The following is a 24,518-nucleotide window of genomic DNA, read 5'->3' as shown; positions in this document are numbered from 1 at the left end:
AGGTGGGTGGATGCAAGGATAGGTGGGTGGATGGTTTAAAAGGTGGGTGGGTGGATGGATGGATGGATGGATGGATGGATAGGTGGATGGATGGATATGTGGGTGGATAGTTAGGTGGGTGCATGGATGGATGGATGAAAGGAAGGATGAATAGGTGGGTGGATGGATGAACGGTGTGATAAGTGGGTGGAGTGGTGGATGGATAGATAGGTGGATGGATGGATGGATGAATATGTGGATGGATGGATGGATGGATGGATGTTTACCCGTAATAATGTTCCATTGTTTGTAAATCACAGCTGATGGTGAGTTGTGTGGCCAATGCTATAGACGTCCCCGTGTGGGTTGAGCGACAGACCGTGGACCTGAAGATCTGTATGTTTGACAGGCTCTACCAGGACACCATTGTGGCAAACAACAGGTACGCTGATTTCATACGACCTTGATTACAGGTTAATTACAGGTGGGCTTGGTCAGTTTCAGCACAACCTCTACAGTTCCAGCCAGCCAGCCAGCCAGCCAGCCAGCCAGTCAAATTAATTTGAAAATTTTAATTTTTAATTAAAGACTTTTTAAGTGTTTAGCTCACTGTTAAGTTTTTAGTTAAATTAATTTTCAAATTTTAATTAAAACTTTATTGTTTGGCTCCTTGTTAAGTTTACACATTTAAGCTAATTTCTCATAAATTTTGAAGGGGCGGGACGTAGCCCAGTGGTAAAGTGCTTGCTTGGCGACAGCGGGTTTCCTCTCTCAATATCTGTATGGTTCTTAACCGTATGTCTGATGCCATATAACCGTAAATAAAATGTGTTGAGTGCATCGTTAAATAAAACATTTCTTTCTTTCTTTCATAAATTTAGATCAATTTAAAATTTGTAACAACAACATACACTGAGATGAAGATTTGTGGATGCAATTTAAGTAACAATTAATTCCACATTTCATTTAATTTTTACTTATTTTCGTGCTTTTATTCAATTAAGGTTCAAGCACACTGTCCTGGGCACACATTTCAGCTATCTGGGTTGTCTATCCAGGACAGTGGTTTAGTTGTTAATTGTTAGTGGTTAGTAAGAGAGAAGAGGGTGTATAGTGATCTTACACGTACCCGTTGAGTCGTTAAAACTCGTTCTGGGTGGGAGCAGGAACCCGGTACCTACCAGCCTTACGTCCGATGGCTTAACCATGACACCACCGAGGCCGGTCCACAAACAGATTCTTGTTTTTAACTCAGAGCCACGTCTGCCCTGAAGCTGAAGTTTGAGGTGTGTAAGGAGTTGAGAAATCACCTCGAACTCCTGCCCAAGACCGGCTACATCCAGGCGCAGTCACAGTTCTCTGCTCAACTCAAATTCTTGCCACGGTGAGTACAAAGCTTTAATTATTGAGTTCTTTGATGCAGAAAATTATTGTGTGTTATTCTATCACTGAAGTAATTTGGTTTGCTGCAATTTAATACAAAAGATGTTAGTCATTAAAGAAACAAAAATCTTTTATAAAGTACATGTATATGACTTGTGTTACAGCAAAATGATGGTATGTAATACTATTATAGTAATGCTGTAATATTACTCCTAGGAGAAGCTTACATTAATTGTATAACATTGTGATTTTTTTTCTTCTTTTCATCCCCCGCATCTCTTTTTTTTCTTGCTACATGGATCTTTCTTTTTTTTTCTTTTTTTTATATTCTCTGGTTTTTTTTAGTTTGCTCACTTTTTTTTTTCCTTCTTTTTTTTTCATGCGTACCATTATTCTGTTCAATTTTAATGCTACATACACATTATTAAAAGCTACAATTAAAATACTGTCAAGAATGGCTGTTCGTTTACAATTGTAGGAAAAGCCTGTTTGAGGAAGGAGGGAAGTACTTTGATAAGGAAACGGGAGTACTGGAGGCTCCCATGTTAATCAGTGTGGCTGACCAGGTACGTGATATATAGAGGATATTTCATGTTTTTTGTCAAATATGATTTATATCTCATCGAGTAAAGTTTGCAATCATATCTCACAAGTCGCACTTGAACGACGAATGTGATATGATTGCAAACTTCAAGAGATGAGATATAAATCATATTAGACAAAAAACATGAAATTTTCTATTTATTATAAAACTTTTGGGAATTTACCTTTATTTTTAAAATGCCAGCAGCAAAATAGTTCCGGCTTTCTTACAGTGAAGATAACACTTTCTACAGTGACGATAACACATTTTGGAGTGAAATAGTGAAATTTTCACTCTAAAATATGTTATCGTCACTGAGTGTCTGATAACACTTTTATTTCACTGATATTTTAAGATATGTTAAAAAATGTCTACGGCTAATGTTTGGTTATGTTGGAAAGAATTATGCAATTTGTGTTGTTAAATTTGTTTTGCATGAATGTATAGACACCACAAGGGATGTAACCCAGTGGTAAAGCGCTCGTTTGATTGATGGTCGGTTTAGGATCAACTCCATCGATGGGCTATTTCTCATTCCGGCCAGTGCACCACGACTGGTATATCAAAGGCCATGGTATGTGCTGTCTTGTCTGTGGGATGGTACATATAAAAGATTCCTTGCTACAAATGGAAAAATGTAGCAGGTTTTCTCTTATATCAAAATTATCAAATGTTTGACATCCAATAGCCGATGATTAATAAATCAATGTGGTCTAGTAGTGTCGTTAAACTAAACAAACTTTAACAAACTTTAGCAACTGATGTCATATTGATAAGTGATTCTTTGAACATGTTCATTTCTGACATGAAGAATGAAGTCACAGATTTTGTATGTCATGCTGCAAAATGATTTCACAGGATACAGCCGATAATGTACACCATTAATCTGTTTATTCACTATACATATATTATATATCTGGTCTATATGAACTAAATATTTTACTTTGAAATTCTGTTATGTAGGCTCAGCCGGTACCCTTCACTGTCACTGCTGTTGTGACAAACTCCGACATTGAGTTCGATGTCTCGGACATTGACTTCGGGTACAGCACCATTTACGAATCTGTACGGAAATCCATCAAGCTGACCAACAAGTCCATTTTGAAACAGGAGTTCGGATTTGTAGGTCTGCCAGATGTAAGTACCGACTCAGTTGTTCGTATACTACACCACCAGATTAAATCCCATTGACATTTCTTAATATAATTGTCACATATGTAGCTTAAAGCTGCTGTTAAGAACTTTTTGATAAATATACACATTACAGATACAAATACTACAACACCTTGCCCTTAAAATAAAACAATATGGGTCCTTGCATACCAACTACTGCCCAGTGACTGGTATATCGAAGGTTGTGGTATGTGCTGTCCTGCTTGTGAGAAAGTGCATGTAAAAGACCCCTGTCTGCTCTGAAGAATAGATCTCATAATTATCAAATGTTTGACATCCAATAGCTGATGATTATTAAATCGATATATTCTAGTAGTGTTGTTAAACAGAATAAAATTTAACTTTAGCTACTGTAATTATAAATTGTATGTGATACACTGATACTAGTTTAAATAAATATCAGCAAGTTACTGATTAGATAAAACATTTTATGAGAGCAAGTCACATATCTCACTAAAACGTTTAAGTTTAATTTTCTTATTTAAGCTAAAGTTTTCTTCTTCTTTTTCAGTATATGGAAGTACAGCCTAACGATGGATTTGGAACTCTGTTGCCATTGGAAACGATTGACCTGGATGTTATCTTCAGTCCAAAGAAAGCACGAGAGTACAAGTTCGAGCTGTGCTGTAAATCTCTTATCAACAGGTCAGTATAGACATTAGAAATAGTTTTAAAAACATAATCATAATTTCTCAATCTAATTAAAATTAGCTCCACTATTACATGTGGATCTAACACCAGCCAGTTGGAACTCATGTCCACCAATCAAAACCTTACTTGCAGAATCCTGCCAGTGATTTAAAACTAACAACACTGCATAGTCCCCAATGTCCAGGTAACATTTCGTCTGTAAATAATAATTTAAATATTGACCAATCACACTTCGCCTTTTATAACGTTATTTGGGAGCATACAAATTCTAAAAATATCGGGCGAGTCTATTTTAGTGGCCGCAGTACAGCGAACCATACCAATACGTACGGGGTGGGTTATCAAGTCTTCAATTTTACATTCAAAATTATTTATTTATTTATACAAAAAAAAAACTAAAACTATATCAGTCTTCAGTTTTACATTACAAATTATTTATTTTATAAAATAAAACATGTTTTAAGGCATTCGTAATTCATACGAAACATGTCGTATACCCTCAGGATAATTTGGAATGTTTTCAAATTATTTTTAAATCACTGGCATGATTCTGCAAGTAAGGTTTTGATTGGGTGGACATGAGCTGCAACTGGCTGGTGTTAGATCCACATGTAATAGTGGAGCTAATTTTAATTAGATTGGGTCTACTTCCCCTGGAGGCGGGATATAGGCCAGTGGTAAAGCGTTCGCTTGGGCTATTTCTTGTTCCAGCCAGTGCACCACAACTGCTATATCAAAGGCCGTGGTATGTGCTGTCTGTTGGATGGTGCATATAAAAGATCCCTTGGTAAAATTGTAGCAGATTTTCTCTCTAAGACTATGTCAAAATTACCAAATGTTTGACACGCAATAGGCGATGATTAATAAATCAATTTGCTCTGATGGTGTTGTTAAACAAAACAAACTTTAACCACCGCCACTGAAGCAGATGATTCACTTTGCTGCGACAACGAAACATAATGGTTTAAATATTTCCAAATTTAACCCCCGATATTTAATCTTTAAAAAAAATAAAAATTGTTCTTATTTTCAGAGATTTTAAAATCCCATGTCAAAGAATTAGGATTGCTGTAACTCAGAAACATAATAATTTAAATATTTCAAATTACACCCATATTTAATCTTGTTAAAAAATTAATGTTTTATTGCCAGAAATTTAAAAAACAAGCATTTAAAGGAGTTAGGGTCCACTTGGTAACATACTAATTTAAATATTTCCAAATTTATTTCTTATTTTTCAGAGATTTTAAAATTCCATGTAAAGGAGTTGGAGTCCACTCACTATTGGAGCTGTCGCATCAGGTTACAGTTTACTTTGCTGCGACACTGCTGTGATCCAGTGACATACTAATTTAAATATTACGCTCATTGAAAAAAACTTTTAAACATTATTTTCAGAGATTTTAAAATTCCATGTAAAGGAATTGGGGTCCACCCACCGCTGGAGCTGTCACATCAGGTGATTCACTTTGCTGCGACACCGATGTACGACGTGTCGACCGTCTCGCTACACGTGATCAATTCTCACACGTCCAGTAATGAGTTCACTCACCCCGTGCCGCGAATAGGAAAAGGTGAGTCTGTTGTAAAAAAAAAGAAGTTTTTATCCTATACTGCCATCTTTCTAGTTCAATCAACCAGTAGAAAGGTGCCAGAAAGCTGTGTTAGAAAAAATGTATACCATCACACATCCCGAGAATGGCCATTGCTGCCTGTTGATTACATCATTCCATAACCAAGGTAGAGCTTGATGTCACGTAATATATGTAAAACTGCATGTATTTATTCTGCGTGGTTAGGCCATCAGTCTACAGGCTGGTAGGTATTGGGTTCGGATCCCAATTTTTAATCCAGATACTGACTCCAAACCCTGAGACCATAGTTTGACACCCAATAGCCGATGTATTTTTCGTGCTGGGGTGTCGTTAAACATTCATTCATTCGTTCATTCATTCCAAACCCTGAGTGAGTGCTCTGCAAGGCTCAATGGGTAGGTGTAAACCACTTGCACTGACCAGTGATCCATAACTGGTTCAACAAAGGCCATGGTTTGTGCTATCCTGCCTGTGGGAAGTGCAAATAAAAGATCCCTTGCTGCCTGTTGTAAAAGAGTAGCCTATGTGGCGACAGCAGGTTTCCTCCAAACCCTGAGACCATAGTTTGACACCCAATAGCCGATGTATTTTTCGTGCTGGGGTGTCGTTAAACATTCATTCATTCGTTCATTCATTCCAAACCCTGAGTGAGTGCTCTGCAAGGCTCAATGGGTAGGTGTAAACCACTTGCACTGACCAGTGATCCATAACTGGTTCAACAAAGGCCATGGTTTGTGCTATCCTGCCTGTGGGAAGTGCAAATAAAAGATCCCTTGCTGCCTGTTGTAAAAGAGTAGCCTATGTGGCGACAGCAGGTTTCCTCTTAAAAACAGTGTCAAAATGACCATATGTTTGACGTCCAATAGCCGACAATAAGATAAAAAATCAATGTGCTCTAGTGGTGTCGTTAAATAAAACAAACATTTTTTTTTTGCATCCCTTCTGATAAATTAATGTAATATACATGTATATCAGCTGAGAGGAGTGAAGTCATAGTGTAAAAATGTAATACAGTGTATTTTATAATAATTATTCTAAAAGTATTAGACTGATTGAATTAAAAAATATTTCTGGCACGAGTCCTTTTGTAGATGTTTTTCCTGACACTCATCTCAATAAAAACAAAAGGACTTGTGCAAAAAACCCAACTCATTCCTTTCTCTACTTTGAATTCTGTCTTATTTCTTCTGATCTGGCAGCTACTATCTTTCAATCTCTTTTGCTATCCACCTCCACATCCCAGTCCTTGTCTTTCCATTTTCTCCTTTAAATTTCATGTTATTTCTTCCCAATCTGGCAGCTCTTTCTATCTTTCAACCTCTTTTGCTATCCACCTCCACATCCCAGTCCTTGTCTCTCCATCTATGCCATACACCTGCCATTCTGGACACCAAATAGCCATAGTGTGAAGTGTACTTGGATGTTTGCTGTATTTACTCTTGTGTTTTGCATTGTCTTCCTCTAGGAGAGATCGCATCTGTCGGGCCCACCTCATTTCAGTTCGTCATACCTGAGGATTGTCCGTTAACTGTGTCACCGACAGTGGGAACAGTTTTACCTGGACAGGTAGGAGCTCGTTAGAGAAATCAGGGGTTTATCCAGGTGTTCTGTGGGTCCGAACATACATTGTGTAGGCCCCTTTCCAAAAGAAAGTTGCACTGAAAATTCCCATTGTTTTATGTTAAAAATTCCCAACATATATATTTAATTATGTCTGTTGTAATAAATTAATTTAACTGTGCAATACTGCATCATTCAGTGGCCTGGAAAAATTTCCCAAGTATGATTTACTTGCACTAATCTTCCCAATCCCATCAGACATGGGACCCTGGCAAAAAATCCTCAATAAATCCTGGAAATCTATCGTTACAAGCTTGGAAACAAAACACTGACTATAGCATATCGAATTATCATGAAGGCTTTAGTATAAATCTTTTTGTGGGTTTGTTTTTTTGTGTGTTTTTTTAATTCCACAGACACCTTTCCTTTCCTTTCCTTTAAATTACATCTCATTTCTTCCCGATCTGGCAACTCCTCCTATCTTTCAACTTCTTTTGCTGTCCACCTCCACATCCCAGCCCTTGTCTCTCCATCTGTGACAGGTGCTTGCCTCTTTGCCATTTACCATCAGCTTTAGCCGTAGCCTTTTTCTGACCATTTGGGACAGTGTTCAGTAATTACTTCTGGCATCTAGTATAAATGTAATATGCTCTAGTATAAATGTTCTATAGACTGGAGAGAGCAGTTATAAAATTGTAAGCATTTAGCAAAACAAAACGAAAGAGCAATAAACACTATATTCTGGGGCATAGCCAGAGAGGGAAAAGGGGCATAGCCAGAGAGGAACAAGGGACATAGCCAGAGAGGAAAAAGGGGCATAGCCAGAGGGAAAAGGGGCATAGCCAGAGAGGAAAAAGGGGCATAGCCAGAGAGGAAAAAATGTCGAGGCAAACCCAGACCTGTAAAAATAAATATCAGTGTCATGGGAAAAATAAAATAAATCTGGTGAAATTCCAGATGAGGCAAGCGCTTTGTCTGCCTCATGATGGCTATGCCATTGATATTGTTAGGTGGTGGCGAGGGGTGACGGTGGTGGTTCACATGGTTTGTTTTCTTTTTTAAAATGATGGGAGCTAGCTCAGTTGGTAGAGTACTTGTCTAAGGTGATTGGGACCTTGGGTCTTGAGATCGAACCCTATCGGTGGACACACTTGTTTTTGTGCTCCACAACTGGTATATCAAAGGCTGTGGTATTTGTTCTCCTGTCTGTGGGAAAATGCACAACAAGGTCCCTTGGTGTTAATGGAAAAATGTATCGAGTCTCCTCTGATGACTCGAATTTATAAAATTCTTTAACATCTCCTTTCTGTCAGTTTCCACCAACTCTGTCTTCTGAGCTGTCCACACCATCGCCCACCTGTCTCAACTTCCTCCACGGGTGCAGTCTCTGTGTACTTCCCTGCACCCACCTGGCATCCGCGTCCTGTGCCGCTAATAAAGCTGGTTTGACCCACGGCACTAACTAATGACCACCGGTAGTAGGGGTGCATAGTAGGTGGTTACAAGTGCCTCTTAACAATGCCAGAAATAACTACTGAACACTCCCCGAAGTGGTCAGACTAATTCCACAGCTAAAAGCTGATGGGGAATGGCAGGTATGTGGCACAGATAGCCACAAGAGACAAGTACCTGTCACAGTTGGAGAAACAAGACCAAGACTGGGATGTGGAGGTGGACAGTGAAAGAAGTTCAAAGGTAGGAGGAGTTGCCAGATTGGGAAGAAATGAGATGGAATTGAAAAGAGTAAAAGAAAAGGAGCCAGTTGGATAAAAAAAAGAAAAAGAAAAAATGTTGACATTCTGTAGCTGATGATTAATTAATCAATGTAGTCTACAGTGTTGCTAAATGAAAGTAATTTGTTCTCGCTATAAAGGTCCATCTTTCTTTAATATCATTACAACACCACCTGTCTGTCAACTTACTGCCATCCACATCCACTTCCCAGTCCTTGTCTTTCCATTCACATCATACACTTATTTTGCATTCTTGGATACTTGTAAAATTTCTTTCGTCTTTGTTTTTTTGTCAAACAGAAATCTCGAATCCAGATCCGATTCACTCCAAAGCTGACCGAAAGTCTCATTAAGAAGGAAGCCGTCCGAATGGCGACTAAAATGCTCGAGGCAAAGGCGGACCGAGAATACCGAGAGGCTGTTAAGATGCAGAGCGATTTACTGGAACAACAGGCGCAGGTAACGACCTGCAATTTAGATATTATTATATACTCTTCAAAAAAAGTAGGGGAACCTGAAATGTTAATGTTAATATCAACTATTAGACCGAACATACGTTTTGACCACAGACATCCTAGTAAAGAACGTTCAGGTCTGTTTATCAACACACCGAAACACATTCCATAGTTTGCACATGCATCACACAGTTGACCCGTACACGTGCGTGGGGTGTCATTCTCGATTTTGACAATTTCCAGGAAGGTCCATTAATCACTGTGGAACATTATTTCTGTCAATCCTTTTCATTCTGTTTATCATACAATTGTTGTTATTTTGTTTTTAGTCATTTTTATTGTTTGAATTTGCGATTTACTGATTAAAAAAAGTAAGTTTTCAAATTTCACTTCTGACCCCAATTGTCCTTAAAGTTCTTAGGTGGTCATAAAACCTACTGTAATACTGAACTACTGGTTGTAATGTTTGCCCAATTAATTCACTGTTATCATATAACCATTCCCCACAGCTAATATACCTTACAATTTTGGCAATAATTTTTGTAAATTCCCCTACTTTTTTTGCAAAGTACATGTATACAAGCTTGTGTATCGTACTCATTTTACGAAACGAGTGTCAGGATTTTTCTGTTTGCCCGAGCGAGAGCGAGGATAATACATGAATCCTTACACAAGTTTTGTAATATTAGTGTGACTTTATTATCCATATTATTATTGTAATTTTTCTTGTGAATAACCAGAGCCGTCTCAAAATGTATCAACCACAATTAGAAGGAGACGGTGAAATTATGTCATATTTCACATGCTCAGTCTGAGCAAAGACTGGAAAAGCAACGTCATGTTAAGCTTTAAAATTGTGCAGCGATTTCTGGATTTCTGAAATATATGCAGTGAATCACGCCGCTATAGTGAACATAATGTTACCTGTATTTTTGTATGGCTTTTTTAACAAAGTGGTCATAAGTGTATGATGTCAAAATATTTTGGCTTTACGATTCATGTATCAGAAAAATAATAAATAAAAATGGATGAATTTTGCAAAAAAAAAGTAAAGTTTGTTTTATTTAACGACGCCGTTAGAGCACATTAATTTTTTTATCTTATCATCGGCTATTGGACGTCAAACATATGGTCATTCTGACACTGTTTTTAGAGGAAACCCGCTGTCGCCACATAGGCTACTCTTTTTACGACAGGCAGCAAGGGATCTTTTATTTGCGCTTCCCACAGGCAGGATAGCACAAACCATGGCCTTTGTTGAACCAGTTATGGATCACTGGTCGGTGCAAGTGGTTTACACCTACCCATTGAGCCTTGCGGAGCACTCACTCAGGGTTTGGAGTCGGTATCTGGATTAAAAATCCCATGCCTCGACTAGGATCCGAACCCAGTACCTACCAGCCTGTAGACTGATGGCCTGCCACGACGCCACCGAGGCCGGTAAATTTTGCAAAAGACACTATGCATAAGAAAATGTCACATGCACGGGACACAGTTAAATAGATGCAGGTAACAGGCTGCAATTCTGTGATATGTGACTGGAAAACAGTACAGATGAGGAAAAATTACCAACTTTTTGACATCTAATAGCCGATGATTAATAAATCAATGTGCTCTAGTGGTGTCATTAAACAACACAAACTTTAATTTTGTAGCTGGGTTCATCACTCACTCACTAAACCATGTGTCAAAATATCCATATATTAGTCACCAAATGGTTACAGGTTACAGTGAATAGGTGTCTTAAAAAGTCAACACTCGTAGGCCTTTATTAAAATTATAAACAATTATGCAGCAAAATAACTTTTATTCTTAACTTCACTTTAAAAATTAAAGCTATGATAACTGTGGGAAGTGATTTTGCTGCATTTTATCTGATTTAACCTTCTTTTTTTAACAATATAGTGTCGTTAAACAAAACAAATTTTAGCTGCTCAACATTTTGCGTACTGTTCGTATCTGTGGAAACTTAATGTACATAGCTTTGTTTAAACCCAATAGCCGATGGATTTTGTATGCTTGAGTGTCATTAAACGGTAGAAAGTCCCGAAATATACTGGTACTGATAAAAACATACAATGCTAAATTCTGTGATAGAAAAAATACACGTTAACCCATGTACATGTACCAGTGATACTGCATACCTCTATGACTCGCTACTAAAACCAATTTAAATTAGAAAATGTTGCGGGTTTCCTCTGTAAGACTTATATGTCAAAATTAACAAATCATTGTGCACTAGTTGTGACGTTAAACAAAACGAAAGTTTAAACTTTTTAACTTTTATGACTCGTGAATAAATTTCTTGTGCAGTTTGGCCCAAATTGGTTTACAAAAACTGATCCATTAGAGATTTGTGGGGTCAGTTACATCAAACGAAACTTCTTCTTTTTTGAGAGATGAATGTTACAGTAGAAAGAAAAACCCCACAATGTTTGTGACATGAGAATGGGGAAATAACATTAAAAATAGACAAGAGCTTAATTGTCTCCATAAGCGTTACTTCTTAGAAGTACGTGTGTTTTAAAAAATATGAAAAATCCATTTTGTGGCATTATAAACAATAAGATGACCAGCAACACTTCAAATATACGACAGTGGCTATTCTCTCATCCTCAGGTATACAGGACAGAGCAAGCCTCATCACAGGTCGAAATTTTCATGGAGTTTTATAATCTAAACAAAATATAATTAATGTGTGATTACTGTTGTAAAAAATTGCTCTAACATTGCAAATACGCTGTAGTGTTTAAAAAACTAGGGTCTGTCACTTTAATAATACTAATTTTTAAAATATATTTTCAGAATGTTCAAACAAAAGGCAAATCAGGGAAGAAGTCTGCAAAATCTGCGAAACCTCCTGCGCCGGGGAAGGGAAAATCTGCACTTCAGGCTGTTGTGACTGGTGGCGAGATAGAGAAACCAAAAGCGGTCGTTCCACCAGACAAAGATTCCATTTCGTCAGAGTAAGTTAACATATTTTATGAGTGCAGTATTGGTTGAAAGGGCGGGACATAGCCCAGTAGTAACGCGTTCGCTTGATGCGCGGTCGGTCTCGGATCAATCCCCATCGGTGGGCCCATTGGGCTATTTCTCGCTCCAGCCAGTGCACCACAACTGGTATATCAAAGGCCATGGTATGTGCTATCCTGTTTGTGGGATGGTGCATATAAAAGATCACTTGCTGCTAATCGAAAAAGGAGTAGCTCATGAAGTGGCGACAGCAGGTTTCCTCTCTCAATATCTGTGTGGTCCTTCACCATGTGTCCGACACCATATAACTGTAAATAAAATGTGTTGAGTGCGTCGTTAAATAAAACATTTCCTTCCTTTCCTTTCCTATTAGTTCAACTCGAGGGGATTATATAGGTTGTTGTCTGTGTCCTGCTATCCATCTTCCTATTAGTTCAACTCGAGGGGATTATATAGGTTGTTGTCTGTGTCCTGCTATCCATCTGCCTATTAGTTCAACTCGAGGGGATTATATAGGTTGTTGTCTGTGTCCTGCTATCCATCTGCCTATTAGTTCAACTCGAGGGGATTATATAGGTTGTTGTCTGTGTCCTGCTATCCATCTGCCTATTGGTTCAACTCGAGGGGATTATATAGGTTGTTGTCTGTGTCCTGCTATCCATCTGCCTATTGGTTCAACTCGAGGGGATTATATAGGTTGTTGTCTGTGTCCTGCTATCCATCTTCCTATTAGTTCAACTCGAGGGGATTATATAGGTTGTTGTCTGTGTCCTGCTATCCATCTGCCTATTAGTTCAACTCGAGGGGATTATATAGGTTGTTGTCTGTGTCCTGCTATCCATCTGCCTATTAGTTCAACTCGAGGGGATTATATAGGTTGTTGTCTGTGTCCTGCTATCCATCTGCCTATTAGTTCAACTCGAGGGGATTATATAGGTTGTTGTCTGTGTCCTGCTATCCATCTCCCTATTAGTTCAACTCGAGGGGATTATATAGGTTGTTGTCTGTGTCCTGCTATCCATCTGCCTATTAGTTCAACTCGAGGGGATTATATAGGTTGTTGTCTGTGTCCTGCTATCCATCTGCCTATTAGTTCAACTCGAGGGGATTATATAGGTTGTTGTCTGTGTCCTGCTATCCATCTGCCTATTGGTTCAACTCGAGGGGATTATATAGGTTGTTGTCTGTGTCCTGCTATCCATCTGCCTATTAGTTCAACTCGAGGGGATTATATAGGTTGTTGTCTGTGTCCTGCTATCCATCTGCCTATTGGTTCAACTCGAGGGGATTATATAGGTTGTTGTCTGTGTCCTGCTATCCATCTGCCTATTGGTTCAACTCGAGGGGATTATATAGGTTGTTGTCTGTGTCCTGCTATCCATCTGCCTATTAGTTCAACTCGAGGGGATTATATAGGTTGTTGTCTGTGTCCTGCTATCCATCTGCCTATTAGTTCAACTCGAGGGGATTATATAGGTTGTTGTCTGTGTCCTGCTATCCATCTCCCTATTAGTTCAACTCGAGGGATTATATAGGTTGTTGTCTGTGTCCTGCTATCCATCTGCCTATTAGTTCAACTCGAGGGGATTATATAGGTTGTTGTCTGTGTCCTGCTATCCATCTGCCTATTGGTTCAACTCGAGGGGATTATATAGGTTGTTGTCTGTGTCCTGCTATCCATCTGCCTATTGGTTCAACTCGAGGGGATTATATAGGTTGTTGTCTGTGTCCTGCTATCCATCTGCCTATTGGTTCAACTCGGGGGATTATATAGGTTGTTGTCTGTGTCCTGCTATCCATCTGCCTATTGGTTCAACTCGAGGGGATTATATAGGTTGTTGTCTGTGTCCTGCTATCCATCTGCCTATTGGTTCAACTCGAGGGGATTATATAGGTTGTTGTCTGTGTCCTGCTATCCATCTGCCTACTGGTTCAACTCGAGGGGATTATATAGGTTGTTGTCTGTGTCCTGCTATCCATCTGCCTACTGGTTCAACTCGAGGGGATTATATAGGTTGTTGTCTGTGTCCTGCTATCCATCTGCCTATTAGTTCAACTCGAGGGGATTATATAGGTTGTTGTCTGTGTCCTGCTATCCATCTGCCTGCCTGTTTGCCACCCCCAAGGACAATATCTGTGAACTGTTTGAATTTGTTTTCACCTTTACAGCGTCTGATTAAATTGATTTTTCAGTTCACCAGAATACTATGCAGCAATTGGCTCTCTACTACGACAGTTCAAAGGTCAATTCAAGAACTACGTAATCCCATGTTACGTGGCGTCCGGAAGTTGTGGTAATCCGGGGGAACTGCCATACAGGTAAAGCAAATCACAGTTTGACAGAGAGGCAAACATCTACGATCTTAAAGGCATATTGTCACAGACCACTGACCTATTAACTGGTCTAACAAAGTATTACCTGAACAAAGATATATTTGATTTTCCCCTAAATGTACTTTATTCAAACATCTACGTAACCACCATACTTCACTTATTAATGATATGTTGTGAGAATAATTGAATTATGGCAATGGTCCATAATTCAAAAACTAAAATTGCTAAGAGATATTGACATGGATTTCACTCCATCATGGTTCAATTAAAGTGATGCGATAGCTAGATTTGGTTTTAAAAAATTAATGTAATTTTCATTTATTATCCATTTTTAGAGAAATAAGGTCCTTAAATCCGTGACAGTATGCCAGTATACAACCCTACTTTTAGCCCGTAAATATGGACACTAAGTCCGGTTAAGTTACAAACCTGTAACACGTTTGGATAACGTTACAAGAGAGTGAAACAAGTCTGTGAAGTTGAAATACCATTAAAACTAGACTAAAACTCAACTCCATAACTGTTAATTCTCAGACACACGTGCGTTGTTAAAAAAAAAAAAAAAAAAAAAAACATTTTGTGGTAGAGACACCAGGATGACCAGAAACATTTTGGTTGAACGGAAATGGATAATCTAAACAATAAAATCTAAGTAAAATCAATTTCTGTGATCATAGTGAAAAGTCTGCCTATAGTGTTTATAAACTAGGGATCTGTCCCTTTAATACAATATTATTCAGTGATTTTAATGTCAAGTGATAACATTATGATGTTTACCTCAACTGTTTTTATCTTGCTTTTAAATGCTGAGGTACTACCTGATTTTTATGTTCAGTCTTCTCCTGAATATATATATATATTATATTAATGAAACACCCTTGAGCAAATTCAGTGGTTGAGACTGAGACTATTTTACTCATTATGATTTTGATCTCACTGTGCCTTTAATTTTTCTCCTTTGAAATCCATCTCATTTCTTTTTTATCTGGAGGGGTGAGAATTAGCTCAGTCAGTTGAGCACTCGCCTCAGGTGCTTGCGCTGCAGGATCAAACCACCTCGACGGATCCATTCAACTATATAGTCCTTCTTCTTCTGCGTTCAAGTTATAGTTGATCATGCTTTAGATTTCGAGTCAGGTTGTGGTGATAAAAACTGCTCTGTCTGTCAAGTCTTCTTTGGAACCCCTAAAGCTTGACAGCCAGTGTTAACTATAGTCCGTCCCACAGGGAACCCCTTTTATTATACTATAAAATTTACTACAAGTTATTTATTTCTGAGCCGATTGACTTCTAACTTGCACACAAAAATAGTTTTTTTTGTGTTATTTCCAAAACACTTTTTACTTTTCTTCTTACGTCAAACCAAAGTGAAATTACGTCAAACCAGACTGAAATTATTTTCAAAAAACATTTTTGTAGGAGGGTGGGACAGACTATATATATTTTTTCTGATTCCAACCAATGCACCACAACTGGTCAAAGGCCATGGTATGTGCTTTCCTGTCTGTGTGGAAAGTGCATATAAAAGTTCCCTTGCTGCTAATTGAAAAATGTAGCGAGTTTTCTCTGATGACTACATGTCATAATTACCAAATGTTTGACTACCAATAGCTGATGATTAATTAATCAATGTGCTGTAGTGGTTTCGTTGAAGAAAACAAACTTTAACAAACTTTTCTGATTTGGTGACTCATGTTTTTCAGTTTCTTTTGCTGTCCACCTCTACATAACAGTCCTTGTCTCTCCAACTGCAACGAGTGCTTGTGACCATCTGTGTCACACACCTGCCATTACCCATCAACTTTTGTTCATTATTTGTTCATTTATGGCAGGGCTCGAAAGTAAGACGTTTTTTCCCACGGCAATTTTTAAAAAGAATTGCCATGGGTGAAACAGTCCACCGACGGCAATTGTGAGCCTGCCTGTGGTAATTTTTTAAAAAGTGACATTTGCAGAAAATAAACCTGACTGAAAGGCTATTTTGTTGTATGTAGATATCTTTTAAATGTGCAAATGTTAAATATTGACAGACAATGTACACCAGGTGTATACATTTTGCCATTGTTGAGGAACTTTACCGACAAGACTAAAGTGTCATCGGTGATGCTCTCTATACCTACAGCAAGTTATATCTCAATGACGGCAATTGCCATTAGTGCCGCCATTAAGTTGAAGCCCTGTTATGGTGACATTTACATGTAGCTCAGTCAGAAGATTACCTGTGTATTTGTCTCAGGTGTTTGGGTCATACGATCCTCAGTGGACTCGTTGTTTTTTTGACCCCCATACTAAACCAGTTCCCCATGACTGCTATATCAAAGGCCATGGTATGTGCTGCCCTGTTTGTGGGATGGTGCATATAAAAGATGATTTGCTACTAGTTGAAAATGTAGCGGGTTTCTTATGTGTTACGTGTTACAGTTATCAAATTCTTGACATCCACTAGCTGATCTATGATTAATTAGTCATTGTAGTGATGTTAAATATTTTTTACCTTTTCATTTGTTCTCTTGTTAATTCATTCTTCCATGAGTCCATCCAGCTTTTTACATTCATTCATTCATTCATTTATTCATTCATTTATTTGTCCATTCATCTGTCCATCCATCTGATCCATCTGATCCATCCATCCATCCATCCACCCAACCACCCATCCACCCATCCACCCACCCATCCATCCATCCATCCATCCAATCACCCACCCAAAATTCCATCCATCCATCCATCCATCTGTCCATTCATCCATCCATCCATCCATCCATTTTTTGTTTCAGTACTGACAGCACTGGAATCCACTGTCCATCAAGCATTCATTCATTCATTCATTCATTCATTCATTCATCCATTTAATATCTCTTTCAGTATTCACAACACATTGTACCTGGAAGTCCACTGTCCGGTTGTCAAGCCCCCAGTGGTCGTGATTTCCGACAACGGGCGGACAACTCTTGATTTCGGAGACGTGTCTATTGGACAAGACAAGTCGCGGTCGATCACTGTCCAGAACATATCGAACAAGCCGGTTGAAGTATCCTTTCACAAAATAAAATTTTGTATTGACCTCAGTGGCATGGTTTTCAAAGGATCTATCCTGAATTTGTAGCTGTTGTAACATGAATATATACATGTAGCCCCATGGCTTAAGAATTTATTACCTATCTCAGTTTTGATCCTGCTTACATAAGTTTTAAAACACTTACCGTTTGCAACAAATAAACATGAAATTAGAAACCAAAACTTATCCCTTTAACTTATTTTTATGCAATTTTAAAATGTTTTTGCTGTAGGAAAAACATTCCAGGGTTCGTAGCTGTCTTAAAATTCCTTGAAAGTCTTTGTATTTGAAAAAATTCTTTTTAGGTCTTTGAAAGTCTTTAAATTCTTACAAATAATAGCCAAATCAATGATGATATCTTTTACAGCTGCATGCATTTGATATTTTCCACTTACAAGTTTAATTAACTTAGCTGTCATGATGCATGTAAAAAACAAACAATTACTTGCCATAGACAGCAACGTAAACAAACGGATCGATCCCCGTCAGTGGGCCCATTGGGCTATTTCTTGCTCCAGCCAGTGCACCATGACTAGTACACCAAAGGCCGTGGTATGTGCTATCCTGTCTGTGGGATGGTGCATATAAAAGATACCTTGCTGCTAATCGAAAAGAGTAGCCCATGAAGTGGTGAAAGCGGGTTTCCTGTCTCAATATCTGTGTGGTTCTTAACCATATGCCTGACACCATATAACCATAAATAAAATGTGTTGAGTGTGTCATTAAATAAAACAAAAACAAACACTTTTAGTTGGGTCTGGAACATGGTATAGTTAACATGGAACGTAAGACATCACATATTAGAACTACAGTATATGTCACCGGCCTCGGTGGCATCATGGTTAGGCCATCAGTCTACAGGCTGGTAGGTACTGGGTTCGGATCCCAGTCGAGGCAGGGGATTTTTAATCCAGATACCGACTCCAAACCCTGAGTGAGTGCTCCGCAAGGCTCAATGGGTAGGTGTAAACCACTTGCACCGACCAGTGATCCATAACTGGTTCAGCAAAGGTCATGGTTTGTGCTATTCTTCCTGTGGGAAGCGCAAATAAAAAATCTCTTGCTGCCTGTCATAAAAGAGTAGCCTACATGTATGTGGTGACAGTGGGTTTCCTCTAAAAAACAGTGTCAGAATGACCCTATGTTTGACGTCCAATAGCTGATGATAAGATAAAAAATCAATGTGCTCTAATGGCGTCGTTAAATGAAACAAACTTTACTCTTTTTTTTTACAGTATTAATATGTCAGTTAGTTACTATAAAAAATAAACATGTCTCTTTAACACCACCAGCTAAAATCATCTATACTGGAGACGGACGGACCGTTCCAGATAGTGAACGCGATGCGGATGTTATCAGCTGATGCAACGCACACAGCAGTCATCTCGTTCACACCCACGGCCGGCCGAGTGGTAAGTATTATGTACATTCTGTTAATAAAGTTTCTTTCCATTTTATTTTAGTTCCAGGAAGATCTTGAGATAAGAGACCCATGCAATGCAACACTGTTTTCTGATAGCTTATATATTCCCCCGGCTTCATAAAATTCCTAAAAGAAAAATATCTCCGAGTAAAAACATAAAATGGAGCATACATACCCCCATTCCCCTAACTGGATGGCAACTTTTTGTGGTCAGTATTAATACATTTATCTATTTAATATCATGGTACATTTGTGTATATGCAAAATCCACTTTTACATAAAGTTTAAGCAAAATCCACTTTCATATGAATTATATTTTAATTTGAATTCAGTTCCTGGAAATTCTAGAGATACAGAGTCTGAATGCAACACTAAATTTTCTCATAGCTTAGGTATATATTATTTATTTAATGTATGCTAAAATCCACTTTCCTATAAATGTTATGCAAAATCCATTTTTATATAAATTATATTTTAATTTTATTTCAGTTCCACGAAATTCTGGAGATACAGAGTCCGAACGGAACACTGTATCTTACACTGACTGGTCGTGGGGTTAGCCCGATCGTGAACCTGTCTCTCGAGTCGCAAGTGGTGGACATGGGAGCAGTGCTGTGTAATGAATACATGGAGAAAACATTCAAGGTGGTCTCTTGTTAATAAACGGAGTCGATTAACAAACAACACTTATTTAAGGGTCGTTCTCATTATGCAATCAGAGTCACCGACTTGTTACATATGATGGAATTGTACTGTGAGAACGCATAAATCGGAACGACTTTAGTCTTATATCTCAAGTCATGTTGGAATTACACCTATTAGAATGTGTTTTATTTCTCACAACAAATTGTAAGCTCTCAGTCGATCAAATCACAACCGTTCAGTTTTGTCACCTCACATGTTTTTTGTTGGTTTATAAACTTACAGTGTAACATGTCAAAATCCATAAAACCTAATTATTGTACAGATGTGGTCAATAATTGTGTTTTTTTAACATAATATCAGTACATTTTCTACATTAATGTTTTCTTTTATTTCCGTGGAAATTTGTATACACTTATATTTCCCACAAAATAGGTTTTTAAACTGTCACACATTGTTTGACGTCATGCAATCTTATGACATAACATCTTCCCATATACACAATTTGAGTCACTATGTCAAATCGCATGCGAATAGTCAGTGTGACAATTTGCATGTGAATAGTCAGTGCAACAATTTGCATGGGAATAGTCAGTGCGACAATTTGCATGGGAATAGTCAGTGTGACAAATCAAATGCAAAAAGTCAGTGCGACAAATTCCATGTGAAAAGTCGGTGCGACAAATCAAATGTGATAAGTCAGTGCGACAAATCGCATGCGAAAAGTCAGTGCAACAAATCACTTGCTAATAGTCAGTGTGACAAATCGCATGCGAATAGTCAGTGCGACAAATTACACGTGAATAGTCAGTGCGACAAATTGCATGCGGATAGTCAGTGTGACAAATCGCATGCGAAAAGTCAGTGCGACAAATCAAATGCGAAAAGTTAGTGCGACAAATCACATGTGAATAGTCGGTGTGACAAATCAAATGCAAAAAGTCAGTGCGACAAATCGCATTCGAATAGTGCGACAAATCAAATGCAAAAAGTCGGTGCGACAAATCAAATGCGAAAAGTCGGTGCAACAAATCAAATGCGAAAAGTCGGTGCGACAAATTGCATAATGAGAACACAACTTAAGGCAAAAAAAGAGAAATGGATTGATTGTCAGACACTGGCACATTGAAAATAAAATACCTTTATAATGAGTTATGCAAAATTGAATGCGCTTTCTGTAATATTTTTGGGCTATATGATTTCTACACATGTTCATGTCTTTGTTTAGTTAATTACCATATGTGTATAGTTATAAAATATAATGTTCCTTCATGGTGTAGGTTTACAAAATTGTGAACACACTTGAAAATGTAACAAAAGGTAAAATGTATCTTGAAATATGGGACCTTTTTTAAATATTAAACATTCAACAAATGAAATACATGTATGGATTAAATGCTATTTACATAATATCAAATTTTATTTTTTGCACCATTCAGTTGCCATTTTTAATATGGCAGCCATCAAAATTAAGATTTGTATTTTTGTGAAAATCTTTATAATTGCAAACATAATGTTATATTTTTTACTAATTTAAAGCATTTTTAGAGTTTGGATTTTAGTTGGGATAAGCACACTTACATGTACATTATTTTTATGATTATTTTTCCAGATTCACAACAACTCATCCCTGTCTATTGACTATTTTATAAAACTTGACAGCATGTCTCTGCTACGCCATTCCAAATCTCAGGGAATTCCTGCCTTTATCAAAAGGGATAAAAAATCAAAGAATTTAGTTGGTATGTAAATTAAGTTATTAAGACTATTATTGTTGCATAATATTTTATAGCTATCGTAGATTGAAATGTTGAATATGGAATGAGTGAATATTGAATGAATAAATGAATGAATGAATAAATGAATGAATCAATGTGTTATAGTTGTCATAGATAAACAATATTGAATAAATAAATAAATGAATGTTTAACAACTCCCCAGCACAAAGAATAAATCGTACATGTATGTTGGGTAAACAATATTAAGCCCTGTGAGGTTTTTTTATGAGTGACTGCTTGGGAACACCTATTGTTGTAGATACATAGGGAATAACTGGTTACTGTCTTAAAATATCGCTTTATCTGGCGAAGGTTAGAATGGCGAATGCAGCGAGGCCATTTGACCTGATCAGGATAAAGCTGATAGCTTAAGACAGTAACCAGTTATTTCTTTTATCCTGCAATCCTACAGGAATAATCGTAAAATAATTATTTATTCCATTTTTGTGTACATGACGTCATTCTTTGTAAGATGCTAGCTACATTCTGTCACATTCAAAAAGCATTTTAAAACTCTTATTCACAAATAAATATACAGGTTTTGTATTGTTATCGTGAAAACTAAAGTTATTTTTATTTACTGTACTTAAACAAATAATTTAAAGAGTATGTTTATTGAAAATCTAGTTTGAAATACTTGAATCGAGTCGTGTATTTTTGGTTAGTGACTGAAAATATAGAGATTTATTTAGTCATCATATCTTGCCAATGAATACAGTGATTGCTGGATAAATGTATATATTACGTACTTTTTAAGGAATATTTGGTTTACCTATTTGCATCCCTCCACCTCCATTCTAATGGTCTGGTCCGAACGTACTTACAGCCTACCATTGACTAGACTCTTCCATTGATTCTTGGGCATCTATCTTATTATGGTTATATGACCACCTCTTCTTTTTCCTTTGCTGTCAGTGGCGGATCCAGAAAATCCATTTGGGGGGGGGGGCAATGACATGAGGCAGAATGCCAAGCGAACTTTGGGGGAAGTTTAGAAGGGGATCATAAAAAAATGAAAATTAATATATAATAACATTATACATTTTTTGTAACTGTCACAAAATTTAGGGGGGACTGGGCCCGGGCACCTGCCCCCCCCCCCCCCCCCCCCCCCCCTTAGATCCACTTTTGACTGTTGTTACAAAATCGTTAATTTTTTTTTTATTATTTTTTAGGAACTCAGAACCACAATGGCCAGTGTGTGTTTGATCTGGTACCAGCCGAGGGCTCCATAGAAGCAGGTACATGTATGGTTGGTTGTTCGGATGACCTGTCTTACCATTGTAAAAAAGGGGCGGGGTGTAGCCGAGGGCTCCATAGAAGCAGGTACATGTATGGTTGGTTGTTCGGATGACCTGTCTTACCATTGTAAAAAAGGGGCGGGGTGTAGCCGAGGGCTCCATAGAAGCAGGTACATGTATGGTTGGTTGTTCGGATGACCTGTCTTACCATTGTAAAAAAGGGGCGGGGTATAGCCGAGGGCAACATAGAAGCAGGTACATGTATGGTTGGTTGTTCGGATGACCTGTCTTACCATTGTAAAAAAGGGGCGGGGTATAGCCGAGGGCTCCATAGAAGCAGGTACATGTATGGTTGGTTGTTCGGATGACCTGTCTTACCATTGTAAAAAAGGGGCGGGGTATAGCCGAGGGCTCCATAGAAGCAGGTACATGTATGGTTGGTTGTTCGGATGACCTGTCTTACCATTGTAAAAAAGGGGCGGGGTATAGCCGAGGGCTCCATAGAAGCAGGTACATGTATGGTTGGTTGTTCGGATGACCTGTCTTACCGTTGTAAAAAAGGGGCGGGGTATAGCCGAGGGCTCCATAGAAGCAGGTACATGTATGGTTGGTTGTTCGGATGACCTGTCTTACCATTGTAAAAAAGAGGCGGGGAGTAGCCCAATGGTAAAGCGTTCGCTTGATGCGCGGTCGGTCTAGGATCGATCTCCGTCAGTGGACCCATTTGGCTATTTGGTGTAACTGGTGTAACAAAGGCCGTGGTATGTACTATCCTGTCTGTGGGATGGTGCATATAAAAGATCCCTTGCTGCTAATTGGAAAGAGTAGCCCTTGAAGTGGCGGAAGCGGGTTTCCTTTCAATATCTGTGTGGTCCTTAATCATATGTCTGATGCCATATAACCGTAAATAAAGTGTGTTTAGGGCATCATTAAATAAAACATTTCCATCCTTCCTTACAATTCTAAAACATCAGCTTAAGCTCTAAAGACGCAGAACCTACAATGTAGTTTTAACCCATTTACAAATGCACACTAAGTTCAGTTAATCTACAAAGCTGTAACACATCATGATAAAGTTACAATAGAGTGAAACAAGAGACTGTGACGTTAAAACTGGGAAATACCCTCTAAAAATACACAAGCTCATCTCCATAACCATTACTTCTCACAGGTATATGCATAATTATAGAAAATTCATTTGTTATTATTTCAAAAATCAGGATGACCAGAAACACTTAGAATGTTGAGAAATGGACAATCTAAGCAATAAAATCTTAGTAATGTCTGATTAGAATGATCAAAAATGGATGAGATATTAAAAACAGGCCATATATTGTTTAAAAATTAGATGTCTGCAATCTTAAATTTCATAATGGCATCTTCCCACCAAAATTATTTATTATCATTTGTTTTGAATTGTAAGCATTATATCTTCAACTACATGTATATACCCATTAAATTTTTTTTAAATTAAATAGTTTAATTTACTAGTAGCACAAATTAGTTTTTATTGAAAATATTTAGTGGATAACCAACTGAATTTGGTGCGTTTAGTTGAGGTGAACACTCTGTAAAATTATGCCAGGTGGATGTTGCTGACAAGTATGCTGTCTTCATGCAACTCATCTGTCAACTTGCTAGATTTTTGTGTATTCACCGATTTCATAAGATTAGCAGTGCTTGCTCTGGGTGAGCAGAAAATTTTACCAAATTATCTAATAAATTTAAAACATTGAAGAAACTTGGTTATTTTTTAACAAAATATCAATTATAACATGAAATTATTTTGCCAAATTCAAATAAAATTAGCAAATTTGTTTTTAAAATTTTCATTTAGCGAATTTGACGAATGCCATAGCTATCCCTATAAGTATAGCATGATAAAATGGTAATCTAGTCCTACTAAACAACTGTTTACAGGTGTATATGAAATTACATTAGTGATATTTCCATGTTATGC

General features: G+C 37.8%; 1 protein-coding gene across 3 annotated transcripts in view; it reads left to right on the top strand.

The window, feature by feature from the left end:
- The window catches only part of LOC121390198 (cilia- and flagella-associated protein 74-like), a 69,434-nt gene that overhangs the window by 26,387 nt on the left and 18,529 nt on the right, over nt 1–24,518 (top strand). For all 3 annotated transcript variants that reach the window (XM_041521962.1, XM_041521961.1, XM_041521959.1), the window contains exons 23-37: nt 300–421; nt 1,235–1,363; nt 1,841–1,928; nt 2,909–3,082; nt 3,630–3,763; nt 5,168–5,343; nt 6,830–6,930; nt 8,958–9,116; nt 11,918–12,078; nt 14,279–14,404; nt 17,282–17,447; nt 18,767–18,886; nt 19,387–19,542; nt 21,152–21,281; nt 22,493–22,558. In XM_041521962.1, the coding sequence (XP_041377896.1) occupies nt 300–421; nt 1,235–1,363; nt 1,841–1,928; nt 2,909–3,082; nt 3,630–3,763; nt 5,168–5,343; nt 6,830–6,930; nt 8,958–9,116; nt 11,918–12,078; nt 14,279–14,404; nt 17,282–17,447; nt 18,767–18,886; nt 19,387–19,542; nt 21,152–21,281; nt 22,493–22,558 (2,008 nt within the window). The remainder of the gene's footprint in view (nt 1–299; nt 422–1,234; nt 1,364–1,840; nt 1,929–2,908; nt 3,083–3,629; nt 3,764–5,167; nt 5,344–6,829; nt 6,931–8,957; nt 9,117–11,917; nt 12,079–14,278; nt 14,405–17,281; nt 17,448–18,766; nt 18,887–19,386; nt 19,543–21,151; nt 21,282–22,492; nt 22,559–24,518) is intronic.

The sequence above is a fragment of the Gigantopelta aegis genome, chromosome 15 (genome assembly GCF_016097555.1).
Source record: "Gigantopelta aegis isolate Gae_Host chromosome 15, Gae_host_genome, whole genome shotgun sequence".
NCBI lineage: Eukaryota > Metazoa > Mollusca > Gastropoda > Neomphalida > Peltospiridae > Gigantopelta > Gigantopelta aegis.
This window is presented reverse-complemented; position numbering and strand designations above follow the sequence as displayed.